Source organism: Gavialis gangeticus, unplaced genomic scaffold (genome assembly GCF_001723915.1).
Source record: "Gavialis gangeticus isolate Ggan-Ray unplaced genomic scaffold, GavGan_comp1, whole genome shotgun sequence".
Lineage (NCBI taxonomy): Eukaryota > Metazoa > Chordata > Crocodylia > Gavialidae > Gavialis > Gavialis gangeticus.
In genome coordinates, this window is record NW_017729026.1 from 3,510,435 (window position 1) to 3,527,017 (window position 16,583).

General features: G+C 41.1%; 2 protein-coding genes across 3 annotated transcripts in view; one reads left to right on the top strand and one right to left on the bottom strand.

The window, feature by feature from the left end:
- The window catches only part of MED23 (mediator complex subunit 23), an 84,141-nt gene extending 76,590 nt beyond the window's left edge, over nucleotides 1-7,551 (top strand). For both annotated transcript variants that reach the window (XM_019520268.1, XM_019520269.1), the window contains 4 exons: nucleotides 1,851-2,065; nucleotides 3,531-3,651; nucleotides 5,420-5,551; nucleotides 6,278-7,551. In XM_019520268.1, the coding sequence (XP_019375813.1) occupies nucleotides 1,851-2,065; nucleotides 3,531-3,651; nucleotides 5,420-5,551; nucleotides 6,278-6,451 (642 nt within the window). In that variant the 3' untranslated portion in view covers nucleotides 6,452-7,551. The remainder of the gene's footprint in view (nucleotides 1-1,850; nucleotides 2,066-3,530; nucleotides 3,652-5,419; nucleotides 5,552-6,277) is intronic.
- A 3,381-nt stretch (nucleotides 7,552-10,932) lies between these two features.
- ARG1 (arginase 1) lies at nucleotides 10,933-16,353 on the bottom strand. Its single transcript, XM_019520270.1, is given in 7 exon segments — nucleotides 10,933-11,328; nucleotides 12,877-13,013; nucleotides 13,755-13,859; nucleotides 14,480-14,574; nucleotides 15,064-15,149; nucleotides 15,152-15,222; nucleotides 15,849-16,353. Coding segments are annotated over 7 exon segments (891 nt in total). The 5' UTR covers nucleotides 16,070-16,353; the 3' UTR covers nucleotides 10,933-11,152.
- Between the last annotated feature and the right edge of the window lie 230 nt (nucleotides 16,354-16,583).

Here is a 16,583-nt window from a genome sequence, read left to right on the forward strand (position 1 = left end):
ACAAAGTGAAGCTAGTAAGTGTGTTGTGGTGGATAGGGAAGGGGCGTAGGGGGACAGATCAGCGCCCCCGTGGTGAGGGAGGGATTGGGGCAGAGCCTAGGGTAGGCACTGCCTGGCCAGGACGGGGCGCGGGATGGAGCCTCTGCTTGTTTGGGGGGTGCAGAGATGGGGAGCAGCTCCCACTGCTTTGCATGCCCTGGGAGGGCACAGGGATGTGGGGCATGTGCCCCTAGATCTGTGTGGGGCAGGGCAGGGCGGGCTGCAGCTAGGGCCAGGGGCCACGCCAGGCTCTTCCCAGCCAGGGCAGGTGCAGGGGGCTAGCCCGTGTTGCACTCAGAGCAGGTGGTGGTGCTGGGAGCGGGGCTCCGTAGCTCCTCCATAGTCCCCCTTGCAGCACTAGTGCGGCCCCTAGCCTGCAGCTGCAGCACCCTGCCCCGCACAGATCCAGGGGCACAAGCCCCCCCTGGGGTGTCCTGGGGTGCACACAGGAGTGGGAGCTGCTCTCCCTCCCCAGATGAGCCATGGCTCCATCCCCTGCCCCATCCTGGCTAGGCAGCACCTATCCCAGGCCCTGCCTCACTCCCTCCTTCACCAGGGGCATTTATCTTCCCCACCCCCCACACCCCTTCCCTCCCCTTCCACCACAACAGACTTAGCAGCTGGAAACAGCCACATCAGAAATTGGATCAGTATTGGCCAGTATTCCTTAAAAATCGGCTATCAGCGCACCCCTATTGTAAAGCATCTTTGATCCTTCAGCATCTGACAAACCCACCCTTGGATTTTTCCAAGACAGAGGAGGAAAGGGAACCCTGATTTTTTTTTTTTTACAGACTTGTCTCCTCAGCGCCTAGGGATGAAGTCATTTCTATATAGTAAATACAAAAATATGCCTAGTTCAATATTAAGTTTGAGGGGTTGATCCATGAAATCAGAAGTCCCCCAAGATAAGGTTTCTGTTGCAACATTAACTCTTCTTCAGCAGTGTAGCGACACAGCCCCCCGGGGCCCAAAGGCAGTGGCAACATCCAGTTTCCTGCATGCTGCTGGTGTAATCATGATTGCACTGCTGCCAGTGGCAGCCACTTTTTCACACCCACAAATTTGTTGTCACCCTGCCCTAGTTAGTTGCTGCTCCTCTTTTTCACATCTTGTATCGTTTGCCAGAATAGCTTAAATAGTCCAAAGGAAATTTAGCATTTAATAAGGAAAACAAGAAGAGAAAAATATATGCAATGTGAGTTAACATTTCAGAAGAAACTTTTGTTAGTGTACTGATACAGTATTGATTTATGGTAATCTTCACTGTATGAATATTTTAAGTTGTATTTCTTATTATCCCAACTTTTCCCCACCTAACCCCTTTCCATCTGCCCCATTAAAGTAATTCTTGAGACCATAATTGGCTTCTTGTTTCCCACTGAAAAATCAGCTGCTTTTTTCCCCACTGAAAAAAGAATAACTTTTTAACTGGATCTACAAAACCCTTCATGCTTTCATGGCTTCCTTCACCCATTCCAAATGTTCTGTTTTATTTTCCTTAGTCTCCAGTTTCCATTCCTGATTTGTGCCTCCGTATACCTGGAGGAGTTCTTCCTGTTGTCTTTCACCAAGCCTCTCCTTTTAACCGTCACACATTTCTTTAAACTCTGTGTGCTCAAACAGTTTTCTTATTAAGTGTTTCCATCCAGTCTCTCCTAAACTGTGGACGTCTCATGTTTTATGCATGTCTTGACTTATTTGGAAAGCTTGGTGTGCATTTAAGAGTGTTTTACAAATATTTACAGTTTACAGCAATATGAGTCAGGTGGGGAAGAAAGCTTTGCTGTTCTCTTTTTTGTTTTGGGCAGGAGCCATACTGGATTGTCCTCCATGATCGGATTGTGAGTGTTATCAACAGTCCCAGCTTGACATCAGAAACAGAGTGGGTTGGCTACCCATTCCAGCTGTTTGACTTCACAGCCTGCCATCAGTCTTACTCAGAAATGAGCTGTAGCTACACACTGGCATTGGCACATGCTGTGTGGCATCATTCAAGTATTGGCCAACTCTCCCTCATCCCAAAGTATGTATAGTGGGTGCTGTGTCATTTAAATTACATTTTAAAATTCTGTGCATATTGTATACAGAAAAACGGTATATCCAGTTTGAACACAAAGTGTGTATATTTTTGTCTTTAAGATGGTAGCCTTAGGGATGTAATTAGGGTTATAATTTAAGGCATGTTCTATCTTGTGTAGATTGTTTTGATTTGGCTTTCTTCATTCAATTTGGCTTCTGATAATAATGAAATAGCAATATTCTTAATTCCTCTATTATAATTGGGTCTGTGTAGCTTTGTCTTTGATCTGTACGTGTAACATCTGTCTGTCACTGAGATGCATTCGTAAACTAATAGCCATTGCAATTTGGGGATGTTTTTGTGTTGGAAAGTACCATATCATTTCCTACAATCTTTCTGGTTCCTCTTTTAAAAGTCCTTCTTGAGTTTGTAGTTTTCTTTGAAGTATTTTTGCCAATTAGTAGTGATACCAGTTGAATGACTTAGCACTATTCTTACTACGCAAGAGGCCCCATTTGACTCTACTTTTCTTAATTGAGCCTCTGCTGTTCTTTTTATCATTGGGACAGTATGGATTTATCAATAATGAATCTCAGCAAAAGTACTCTAAGAGCTTTACTGAAATTGCAAATACTCCAAGTATTCAGCTGTTTTAAACAGGAACACCTGATATGGCCAATAGGAGAGATCGAAACACTGGCTGAAAAGTATAGGATTTTCTTGTTCCGGAAATCCTCAATCTGAAGTGGACCCAGAAAAGCCCAAATGAAGTCATACATTTCTGAACTTGAGTGTCCATAATATTTCCTATCGAATGTTGATAAATTATTATTATTATTATTTGTTTGTAATAATAACTATAGCATTTAGAAACCATGATCATAGAACAAAACCCACTGTGATGGGGTTTATATAAGCAATGAAAACCAACTTACAATCCAAGGGCATTTTTACACATGTAAGCATTGTAGTACCGGGCACTTGGAAAAGAGCCTCGTACTGCAATGCTTGCAGTTAGTTGTATAAGCAGCAAAATGTGCATCAGCACTGAGAAAATGGTGGCAGTGCACTCTTGAACTAAAACACAGAGAAGGTGCTTTAGTTCAAAAGTGCAGCGCTGTCATTTTCTGCTTGCTGACACACATTTTGCTGCTTATACAACTGCACATGACACAGCACAGCATGCATCAGCTCCAGTGAATCGAGTCTTCTCCGAAGCGGCTGATCTCCAGCATGTCACGGGACCAAAAACTATGTGTATAAATGCCCCAACTGTAAAATGAGAAATGACAGATAGATGAATACAGATGAACATGTGTGGCGGTGCAAGAAAATGATGAGACTGCCTGTCATAGTCAAAATAGTGGGCAGTAGTCTCAGCTCACAATTGTATCTTTTCAGTGATTAAGTTAACATAGAAATAGAATGTACAAAATAGTGATGAGTGTCCTGTCTTGCCATGTTCCAGATTCCTCTCAGAAATATTGATACCTATAGTGAAGACAGAATTCCAGTTACTTTATGTTTACCATCTTGTTGGTCCTTTTCTGCAGCGATTTCAGCAAGAGAGGACACGATGTATGATAGAGGTAAAATGTAACTCTTGCTCTGTTTTTTTATAGCGTAATTCTAGCTTTTCTTTGATCCCCTAAAAACAGAGAAAAATCTGTTACTATGTTTGCAGTTTTTCAAAATGCTCTGTACAAACATGAAACTCAGTGCTGGGTGGGAGCCCTTATCAATTAATTGAAAATTGACTGAGTTTCATACAGAAAGAAGTATGTAGCATTTTAAAAAGTGTAAAATAGGTTCAAATACTTGACTTGTGCGCTTGCTCTTCATCTTAGAGTGTGTTCACAGTACCTTACAGACAGAGCTGGTTGTACTGTTAAGATTGTCTAACACTTTCAAGTATAAGACCCTTTCCAGTTACTTATATTTTTCCATACTTAACCATTCCAGCTCGTATTTTTCATACTACCTGTCTACCTCAGCCTGATCATCATTTCATCTGATTTTAGTTCTATTTCTGATATTGGAGATTCTGTTTCTGATATTGTGATCAATTCTGTTCTGTTTCTGATATTGTGATCAGGAAGTGTAACACTGTTTTGCCCATGCTTAAAAAAATCATGACGTCATTTTTCACCAAGAAGGTCAAATGCCTCAATTCTTTTCAGTAGATTTGAAATTTGGCTGGGGAGTCACCTGTGTTTCATGGAAGTTTTTTGATGTCACGAATGAGAACTTTGCCACGTTCAGTCTCTGAAAAGTTTCAGTTTTCACCTTCTTGGCGGAGACTTGTTATTTCAGCAGACAGCTTTTCTGTAGACCTCATCTGTACTACACAAGCTGCAGCCCAGGTCTACAGGCAGCTAATTTCCTTGCAAATGCTTTGTGACATCAAGAACTGAGAGCATCGACATCGTCTCTCCTGATCTCCAAATGCTGCTTCTAACAGCTAAGCAACTTGGATAAGGAGAAACGAACATGGGTGGAATACAGAGAGGTGAAGAATTGTAAAAGGAGGTGCTCTCCCCCCTTGCTCTCATGGACTAAAAGAAACGAGAGACAGATTTGCAGGAAAAGCAGAGGGTGACATGAATAGGTGAGGTTGCATATATAGGAGTCAAGGGAGAAGCGTTAAGCAGAATGTGCAGCAGGGAGCACAGAAATAAAGGGCATATAGAGCTACCAGAACACAGTACCCTCCAAATCAGGGAATCCTTTGCTTTTAGCAAAAGACAGAAATATAGTGGGCAAACTGTGTGTCTCACATCTCTGTAGTGACTGATACAGAGAACAGATACAGAGGATAACAGCCTACCACAGTTACCAGTTTTGTTCATTAGCCCTGTCAGCTGTGGGGGCTCACAGCCATGGGAGCTTGCTACTTGCCAGTGCAGGGGGAGCTCCTTGCACCAGCAATAATTCATGATCACACAATTGCACCTCCTGCCACGCACATACAGCATGGCAGGAAGTGCGATTTGTGTGGATCATACATCAGATCCCATGCATGTCTAGAGGGGATCCCATCGCGCCTGCATGTCTTAAAGCACATTACAGTAAATAAGTCTTAAACACGGGCTTTATACTTTCCTGATTTTAAAAAAAAATATTGGTTATTTCATACAGAATAAACCAAAGTACTATAAATAGGATTTTTGAAAGATTATTATTCTGAATTTCCAAAGTGAGTGTCATGAGTTGTGTCTCTTTATTCAGATGGTAGGAATGTATTTAAATAGAGGCTATGTAAATGAGTTTTTCCTTCACAAAAGAATAAACTTAAAAATAAACATAAAATCTTAACAGTTGTCTAATCTTCTGTTTTGTTTCCTTTTATGGAAACAGATTGGAGTGGCATTTTATGAAATGCTTCTTGTTGTGGACCAGTGCAGTACACATCTGAATTACATGGATCCCATATGTGATTTCTTGTATCATATGAAGTACATGTTTACTGGTGACAGCGTGAAAGATCAAGTAAGTAAACAACATACTTGGATGATAAAAGAAAATTTCCTTTTTAATATATCAATTTATAACATAGTATTTTTGTTTATGCTCTTACATGTAAAAGCACATCAAAACCCTTCACAGCTGATTGGCTTGCATACATTAAAATCCAGGTATCAATACCACTTTTCATAGTTAAAAGATGTATGGACCATATAATATAGCTTATACTGAAATAAATTTCAGACAGCAAAAAAATTCTGAATAGAACTTGTTTTGTATTAGAGAAGGCACTAGGATGCGGCTATGTAAACACTTTATAGTTTGCTACTTAAGGGTATTACCCATTCTATTTTAGTCCACGCTTCCCAAGTTTTTATTGTGAATTTCTCGTTCAAATAAGCTGACCAAATTTCACTTGGTTTTGTTGGATAAGCTTAAATCACACAAGGTTCACCATAAAGCTTCTTGTGCCTTTCTCTTTTTTTTAATGTAATCTAGGCTCTGGAGTAAAAAGAGACAGTGCAGTGCTTATCTGGGCTGAACACATTTTACATAGCTTTGGTTGTAAGTTTCAGACTAAGGCTTTAGGAGGGGTTCTGAATAGAGATTCAGGGATTCATTTATGTGGTCATTTACCATAAATCTGTCTCAACATTCTTTTATACTACCATTTCCTTCATACAATAGAAAAGTGTCACAGTATTTTGTTTACACAAGGCATTTGAGTGATCTCTCTCTCTTATTTTATAGGTTGAGAAAATCATCTGCAATTTAAGACCAGCTTTGAAACTCCGTTTGCGTTTCATAACGCATATCAGCAAAATGGAGCCAGCTGCTGTTTCTCAGCAGCCCATGAACAGTGGTTCTCCAGCACCACAGCCTAGCCAGGTGCCTGTCAATGTTGCCTTGCCAGTAACACAGTAAAACAAGGCATAACACCAGTGTTTCTTTGAAGACTGCCTTTTATATTGATTGAGATGGAACTTAATCAGACTTGATGTGTGGCACACGGTATCAGAGGGGAAGAGACAGTATAGAAACCGCTGCTTAATTTGATTGATATGATGGATCTATCTAGTCAGATGCGTTCCAGTCTTCCTATCTCTTTATATCAGAAACATGATTAGTTGCTATATTTGTAACCATCCTGGTTCTCCATACTTCTGTCTATGTTTACCTGAGGCTATTCAGAGGTGTCTTTTGCTAAGGTAACTCCTCACCTTGCCTGCTTACTTTTAACTGAGAAGTATGGATCCCAAATGTATCAGATTATCTCTTCAAACCTTGGGACCTAATATTAATAGGATAGACATAAAAGATGAATATTTTGATTGTAATTGGGCAGTACCATCAACCTAACATCTTCACCTTGCTTCAGTTAATACCATTTTGAGATCAGTGGGACTGCTCATGGAACAGGGTCCCACTCATCTTAAATCAGGCACAGTCCAGTCCTAGATGTACACACCCCATTAACTTGGCTTCCTGCTCATGATAAAAAATGTGGGGCAAAAATAATGGATGATGTTCTTTTGATAAGATGAGCAAGTTTAGTCCCTGATCCAGGAAAGCATCCCCGATTAAGTCATTATGGCTGAAGTTGTAAAATCTTTTTAAAGGCTTAACATGTCCAATTGTAAGCAGTGAAGCAGCTTACTGTCTTCATGAAAGCTATAGTTTTGATCTAGCATGATCCCTCAGGATGCTAGATTATTAGCTAAAATGGAACTGTATTTAAATCTATGGATTCAGTAAAGTTTTTTGCTGGTGGATGTTTATCTTTCCTGTTTAGGAAACGATGTAATTTTTATTAGTCAATCACTTTGGGATTTCTGTATCTATATCCTATTTTAGATTTGTATAATACTTCATTCTTCAGCTTTTATGTGTGTGTGTACTATCAGTTGTTTAACAGGTATGATTTGATAACAAATGAAAAGTCTACTGAGATTTGTAAAATATTGATTATGTTTGATGCATTTTAAAAACTTTTTAAAAATAAAAATGTCTAAAAGAATATAGCAGTATTGCTTATATTAAGCATGGTAATTTGTTTGCCCTGAAAGTAAGGATTGGTCAAAACATTCAAGTTTCTCCAAGTCCTAAATCTTGACATTTACAACAGTACCAACTCGGATGGATCTCAGCAGACCACACAAGTTTAGATGAATTAAGCCGAAGCACTACCTCTTAATAAAAATGTGAGTACTTTACAAATAATACCCATTCCATATATATAATTCTTTTACCTCAATTTACATGCTTAATACCCCTAGCAGATTTTTAAATTGGTATCTCCAGTAATGGCAACTTCTGAGTTATGCATTAGTCCAAGGTCTTACCAAGTGCTTTGGTGAATGAATTGCCTTATCTATATCCAGCCTGTTGACCAAGAACTGTATTGCTTTAACAGTCCCCTTAACCATTCACTATTTAGTTTTATGGGTAGAATTAGTGTCATCCTATTGGTATCATTCAATCCAGACATTTGAGGGAAAAGTTTGTTCTTGATATGTCTGAAGCAGTAGTCCTAGACAGAGTAAGATACCAGTCCTAGTGAGAGTGATGTCAGCGCTGTTTGGTTTGAGAACCATTTGATCTCTCATCTTAAGCATCAAGCTTTAACAGAGTGGTTTGATTGTTTGCATTGTGGCTGCCTACGGACATAAAAAAGGCACATTACTTTAAACTCCACACGCCCCTGCACCAAGCCCAGCACATGCCCAAAAGAAGCAGCATGTTAGTTGGACCTGGCTCTCCCCAACATCTGTATAGATCAGGAATTTCAGCGGGGCTTTTTTGGCATTTTTAACTAATAGCTGATTGAAGTGCCAGAAAGCCCTGCTGAAGTGCACAGTCTATACAGATGCTGCAGAGCTTGCTCGAATTAATGCACTGCCTCTTCCGATAAAGTGCTGGTTTGGTTTGTTGGTTTTTTTCCCAATGTTCCTCACTTTTGACTGAAAGCCCTGCATTTTCAAAGTTTTCCTTGTTTGCTTAGGTTTTAAATTGCTATCACAGCAAGGCAAAGCTCGTGTAATTTGTCATATATTTGCGGAACTGATGATTGATTTGTAAAACTGGAAGGCCATGGTAGCATGAATTAATGTTTGTAGGACTTGCATCATGAGATTTGAATGATGGATAGACAAACACCTGACTCAGGTTCTGCAGAAGGGAGAGTATAGAGAATGGTGCAGAAACATGTCTGGTTCACCTGTTCCCCTACCCCTCAATATATGGGATTTTTTACTCTGGTAGATTTAATTAAAGAAAATGCATCCAGTAAAATTTGAACAATTGTCTGTAATGTGAAAGCCTAGTTGAGGCTCTGAAAAATGGTGAATTCAGTTTTTAGCCACCAGAGGGAGTTTTGTCTGATGCATTCCTATTCTTCAGTTTATACTACTCAATCTGCAGCATTTCAGTAGACCATGTTAATTGATCTTTTATTTATAATGCAGAGGGAGAACAACTGTTCTTCCTTCTCACAAAGGGTGGGTTATAATGCAATAGATTTACACTGCAGCAAAACAGGTTTAGTTTAAATCTCAGGAGAAAACTTCCTACCTCAAAAAATGTAGGACAGCAAAACAAGCAGCCCTTGGAAGTTTTGGAATCTCCTTTATTGGAGGTTTTCAAGGACAAGCTAAGCTATATGGCTATTTATCTTGGATGGTTTAGGAATAGCCCTTTCTGCATCTATGCAGGTGGTTGGACTGGATAATCTTCGACAATCCTTACAACCCCATGACTGAAACGTACCCACTAAATAGGGCTATGCGAAACAGCACCATTTCGTTTCGACTTTTGTTTCACTATTTTGAAGGGACAGTGTTTCATTTTGTCGTTTCATTTTGTCATCCCCTACCAAGTTTCAAGGAGATAGGTGAAGACGTTTCTGAGAAACTGCACCTCAAACAGTTGAAAGGAAAACTCGAATCACTTGCCAGCGGCAGCAGCCTCCTGTCATCCACACACTGATCCAGGTGCCCACACCCCCAGGAGGAGTCCGGCACAGCCCTGCAGCCCTCTCAGGGGTGCAAGCCCCCAGATCTGCATGCAGGATAACAGGAGGTTGCCGCCAGGGACCTGCACTGAGCGCAGCCTGCACCCAGCACTGAGAAGATTCCTGCAGCCGCCAGATGACCGGAGGCTGCCGCTGCTGCCTGGAGCCAGCGGCAGCAACAATCTTCCCGGCGCTGGGCCTGCGCTGTGCCCAGTGCCAGTCCCAGGTGGCAGCAGCAGCCTCCTGTCATCCAGCGCACAGGTCCAGAGGCCCGCACCCCTGGGAGGGCTGCAGGGCTGTGCCGGACTCCTCCTGGGCGTGCGGGCCCCCAGATCACACGGGACGACAGGAGGCTGACGCTGCCAGCTGACACCACGCCAGCACTGGGAACAGCCCACGCCAAGCACTGGGAAAACTGCTGCTACCACTGGCCCCAGCCAGCAGTGAGAGCATGCGGTCATCCCATACGCAGGTCTGGGGGCCCACATCCCCCAGGAAGGCTGTGGGGCTGTGCCAGACTCCTCCCGGGGGGGTGGTGCGGGCTCCGGGATCTGCACGTGGGATAACAGCAGGCTGCTGCTGCTGCCGGCTGGGATCAGTGCTGAAGCCAAGCAAGCCCGGCTTTGAAACTTGAAACATTTCAAAACTTTTGAAACATTTCAAGTGCTCTCATTTCATTTTGAAGCTGTTTCGAAGATTTGTTTCGTTTCTTTTCGATTTCACTGATTCAAGCTCAAAACGCATTGAAACAGCTTCAAAACAAAATTCCCGGCAAAATTTCTACTAAACACTCATCATGAAAATATTTCCCAAAGCCAGTTAGTGTATGTTAAACTGTAAATCAACGTAAGTAATTTCTTACATATTTTGACTCAAGTTTTAGTAAGCTAGGAAGTAAGTTTTTGTAACATTTTGGTAGTGTTGAAGTGATGTAGTTATGATGGTCCAGGAAATGCATGAGTTTCTGTGGATGATATGTTTTATTGATCCAGCTGCATGGTTGGGAGGGATTTAGACAAGCTTTCAGGTATCAGTACACTTCTGCAGACCGCAGGCCCTATACCTGTGATATCTGAAAGTTTGTCTGAATTTCTCCCAACTATGCAGCTGGTTCAGTAAAAGATACCACCCACAAAAATGCTTACGTATCTTTCCATAATGTTTCCATTGTTGCTTACAGCATTGTGTGTTTGGACATGTGGAAGTTTGCTGAAGGTTTTTTTTTAGTGCTAACAGTTTTCAAATTTTTGCAAGCAATTGTATTCATGATCGAAGAAAACTGTTCAGTGCTTAAACGTACATTCCCATTTTTTAATGATACAAAGAGTTTTATAAGAAAGTAACTAAGAGAAGAACCAGTAAAATGAACATGTGATTTACAGCCATAGTATATAAATGGTTTGACTTGACACTTACTGTTTGTATGAGAAATTGTATGTGATCACCTCTGTTGCCTAACATTTCCAGGCTTTATTAGCATCTCATTGTTTGGGGCACAAAGAAAGACTTATTTCATGCTTCAAGTCATTAAAGTTGTCCATAAAAATAAGTAACTGCCATTAATGGCATATTGTATTTTAATACTAAAAAACACAATTGAATATAATTGAGACTGTTCAGATGAATGTTTGTGGCTGGGGAATAGAGTAACTGAAACTATGAGAGCCTTCTCACATTGCTCCAAAACAGGACAAGATCATAGCAATAGCTGTGTTCACTATTGAATTAACTTCTTCCTGTGTCTTCCCACAAGATGGATTGATCTCCATCATATCTACTGCTGAGAGCAATCCTGTAATTTTAATAAAATTTTACTCAGAAAATTTAATTTGATTCATAACTTTCTTTTCAATGTGAGGAATTCCAAAGTCAGTGCTGTAAGAGTTTCAAGGTAACATGCATTTTCCCTCCTTATACTGTCTTTGTTAAACTAAGAGTGCAAACAGAAGTAACAATTGGAATGTTTCAGGCCACCTGCATAAACTTATTGCCTTTTGAAACATTACCAAAGTGGTCAAAGTGCTCCAGAATAGTACCTTCTTCAATTAAGCACTACTTTGGACCTTTTAATTTTGTTACTTGTGCACAAGAACATGGAGGGAGAGCCTTCTGCTGTCCAAGCTACCAGGTCCCACTCCAGGTCACAGCATGCTGCTAGTTTTCTGCTGAGACACCCTCCCCATCCCTCCACCAGATCCACTGCTTCCAGAGCTGGGCTGGAACCAGACTCCCTTCCCCCCTGCCAAATCCTGGGGCCACTGCAAGAGTCAGGGCCTTCCAGCTCCAAGCCTTTCTACCTCTAAGAGGAAAAGTTTGGGGGATTTGGAGCTTGGGATTCTAGCAGTATCCCAACCGGGAGAAGTGGGATCCTGGGATGCCCCCTCACTCCTTACCTCTTCACTGTAGTGCTCTGTGCTCTCCCTTACCTTCCGCTGTCTCTGTGGAGGAAGGGGGAAACAGAGCCACAGACTCCTGCAGCCTTTTGAAACAGACATGTGCCCCCTAGCTGAAATAATTCTTTTTAAAATGCTCCCAAGTGTATCTCGCTTGGAAACATTTCCACAGTAACTTGTCTGCATCCTAAGGCACCGCAACTAGTACTAAGCAATTTCTGCTCTAGGGCAAGATACTTAGGGTTAAGGTTTTTCTTCTCTGTTCCCCTGCTGGATGCCAAAGTGCTGGTGTTAGGGAGCCAGTTATGACTCCATCATTTTCATTTAAAGACTAGTATAACTTGTGCCAACTTGCTGAGTTCCTACAGGCTCAGAAGCCACTTTGGCCACTGGTAAAATCACAGGTGCAAGAAGCCACTGTTTCAGCTTGCTGGCAAGGGCAGTAACCAAGCAATGGTTCATCAAACGGAGACTGATCACTTGAGTGGAGCAGAGAGGCTCATCAGAAGGATCACATGACAGAGGGCTCTGGAAGTGATGACCGTCATAGCCTGCTCTAATCACTGTCTTGCCAACCAGAACAAGAAGGCAAGTTTGCAGAAAAGAAGTAATGGGTCTTAGGACCTGGAAAGGAGCAACCAAAGCCCACAAGGGGTTTGGAGAGGTGAGGAATTTGAAAGTGAGGATTTTGCATGCAGCTGTCTGTGGGATTGTTTCTTTTTTTTTTGCTTCCCCTAATTCTGTCGTGCTTTGCTCTGAATGTGTATGATACACATGTGCTATTTGCAAGGCCTCTCCATTCTTTGCTGTAACTGGTCAGTGTTCCCAAAGTGTTCAGTTGTGAGGTGGTATTACCTGTGTACCCTGGGAAAGATGAGCTCAACCTGTGGGGTGCTGAAATTCTGAATGTTGAAGATAAATCTGGACGCTTAGGTGTGAAATTGTACCTGTTTTATAAAGTTATTCTGTCATATATATGCCCTCCCTAAAAGTCATTCCTCCAGGAACAGGGGTGCCTGTAGCTGGTATCAGAGAGGGTTCCAAGCCATCAACATCAAAACTTAAGTGAATTGGTCTCTTCTTACTTGGTGGGGAACAAGAAAACAGAGTTACAACATCTGTGTTCAGGAAACTTTGAAGTGGTTCTCTGAAAATGTTCTTTACAAGTTGGAAAAACTTAAAACTTCTCCATTTAAGTTTCTTGTGCCCTACTTGGAAAACATCTACATGTGGCACAGACGTTATAAAATGTAGGGTTCTGGATGCCATCATGGTGCAACAAAAAAAAAAAGATTGATAATTTTATGCAGCATTTGTCTACTTTTGAGAAGTGATTGTAAAACATCTGGTATGTGCATCAGGGCTGTAGGAAAGTAGAGATGGGGAGCACTTATTGGATCTGTCCCTCTAATTAGAATATTTTAATAATAAAACAATTTAAATATAATCACAACAAACACAACGTGTTTTAAATGTACACAAATCAAAAGAGTTTTAAAGGGACCTCAGGTGATAAAGCCAACAATATTAACAAGTTCATAACTGTCAAGGCAGAAAAACTGTCTGACTTGTGTTCAGATTATTGTCAGTAGATACAATGTCTGGCTTGTGTTTGGAAGTATTTGACTGAGCTGTATTCCAATATCCAGTAGTCCTATTAATCATACATATTGCAGACTTCTCCTCCTGCTGTCCTGAAACAAGTTTATTCTACCATTATTCATGCTACATCCCTGGAGTTCACTGGTGTCATCCCCAATCACTTCTGCAAATGGGTAATGTAATTTTTACTCTCACTAATAAATTATACATTCTGTTTACTTACTTGGCTAGCAAATAGCTAAGTGTTTCCTCCATCACCTTCCCAATCCCGAGTTTATCTTCTTCACTCATTGAATAGCACTTAATGTCCAGAGATTTCACAATGCAGCTGAAAGACATACAAAAGATTAAATAAATTTAAATTGCTTTTCGACATTGAATAAATGTGTATTGTCCTTAAATGTTTACCTTTTATCAGAAAGCTAAGTGCAAATATTTTAAGTAATCTTACATTTTTATTCTGCTTACAAATTATGAGGAGGGAATTATTGGGGCAGGGGATACATATTCACTTTATAGTCAAGGGCTTAATTTTTTAAGTGCTTAAGGGGATATTTAATACCTTAGATCTAGATCAGCTATGTTTGAAATTTGTATCTAATGGTTTGGGGTTTGGCTGCATTAAGTCAAAAATGATGCCTAAAAATCTGTCTGTGTGCTTAAGCTTGTTTTTTAATTCTTTTGTAATAGATGTATGAAATTGGTGTATTCATACAAGTGCTGGTTTAGACATACAGGGAGGATATGAGGGAAATATCAGAAAAGCAGCAGCAGTTGTTTGAAGACCATTTTTTTTTCCATTGCAGCAGCAGATGTCAGAATGGAAGAGCCAGGTGATTTGAGGAGGAAAAGGAAGGAAAGAGGCAAGGAAGAGCTGGGATGTCTAGGAGATAAGGGGGACCATACTGAAAGAACAGACTGGGCATCAGAAGCTAAAACTAGACTCACTGTTCACCAGGGTCCACATCTCTCAGGCTAATATATACAGTGTCCTTAGCAGACAGGCAAGAAATTACCCATGAGAATCCTGGAACATCAGGCACCTAAGAAGTTCAAAAGAACAGGTTTCATTTTTCACTCCATTACAGAACAGAATCCAGTTTTGTGCAAAAAGATGCAAAGCAAGCTTCTGTTCAATGCAATTATTCATGTGTCTTTTTGTTTTGGTTTTTTTTACTCAAAGCCCTGACTACTTGAAAACCACTGATGTATGAGTGTACAACAGTCAGAAGTGTTGAGCTGAGGCTGAAAAGGGAAAGTAGTGCCAGAGAAAACTTGCTTGAGGCTGGGGGATGCCCATAGTCCCAGCTGGAGGGTTCAATGTAGGGACAGGGAGGCTTCTAGTCCTTCTTTTGCATACAGAAGTGAGGGTGGTCTGGTTAGGGAGCCCAGGTTCTGCATTTATGAAGAAATAGGTAGGCAGTTTCTAAATGTAACAATGGTGGTCATTTAGAGTAGAGAGGGTGGTCTTGACCCATCCTACCCACTTGTGATGAGATCCCAATATAAAGAGTTTGTGATGATTGCATTACCTTGTCCTTCAGTTCCTTTATGAGGAAAGCCATGGGCTGCCCATGCAGGTTCCCGCTTGGAGATGTTAGTGGTGTGTTAATGTCATGTGGGCACCAAACCAAACTAAACCAAGATCTGGGTGAACTTTTGCATGCCCCGAGGTGGTTCCTATTGCCAAACTGCATAAGCAGAGATGGATATAAACACAAGAGATAAGCAATGGAGCACAGGTAGCATGCTTTCTGTTATGGATCAAAATGACAAAGCTTTTTGTAATGTTGTAAATATTCCCCAAGGATAGCATTCTGGAATGGGAAATGCCATTTTCTTTTGGTTTACTTACAAACATATGGCACTTAAGGAGATCCCTCACTTTCTTGAAGTTATGTGTGTGACTGGATGGTTCAAAGTTTTGAGGCCTGAGGTGAATCAGTAACAACCTACTTTGTCCTCCTTGGGAATACTTGCAATTTATAAAGTTATGCAGTATGTATGCAGAGGACAGTCCCAAATCTCTACAACACTCCAAGGTTTATCGGTGATGGAGTAAGCTTCCTCTGTAAGTTTGTAAATGTGAATACAACTGGACAGGAGACAGCCTTGTCTGCATGGCTGAACTTTTTATCTCCCAGTTGTCTTAAAGCAAGTTTGCTTTATGGAAAGTTGTTGACCTAGTTTAACAGACAGCTAGGCTTGAAGCCACACTGTAAGGACTTAACTAAAATCAAGCAGGCTTTTCAGTAGGGAGCTTGTACTGTGCTGGAAGCCATTCATGCTTTTGTAAAAATATTGTCTAATAAACAACCTGTGATCCCCACCAAGTATCAAACAGGTTCTTCCACTTTTCTTCACTTCCGCTACAGTATTTGCTAGCTTCTCATTAGCCCTCCCAACAGATCTGGGATTTTTCACATTGTGACATGGACCATCATTGGGAACATCATCAAACATCACGTCTCCATAATCCTTGATGCCATACCCTGTAGTTAGCATGGCACAAGAGAACATTAACAATGACAAGTACATTATAACATTTCCTAGGCAATATTCCACAGCTAGTAGTATGGTATAAACAGTATTTATTTCATAAAGCAATTTTATGCTTAGATATGTGTAATGTCATTTTGCCTGAAAATTCATTTTTAACTTTACTTTTTTTCAGACTCTCAATTTGCAGCTAAGCCAGGACCATCCTGAAATATCTGGGGCTGAAACAAATTTCCACCCCCTAAATAAATATCTATGAGCTGGTCAAGTAGGGAAGATGAGAGAGGATCTTATCCTGGCTGCTACCTTAGGATCATAGGAAAGCAGGGCTGTAAGGGACCTCGAAAGGTCTAGTCCCGCCCCGCGCTCAAAAGGATCATCCCTGATTTAACCATCCCAGTCAAGCGTCTGTCTAATCTGCTACTAAAAACTTCAAAGGATGGAGATTCCACAATTTTGTGTGCGTTCGTGCTGAATTATATAAGGACTGAATTAAGCACAGGCTCAGACCTGGATGTTCAATTTAAAACTTTTATTGTTTCACAAAGTCATA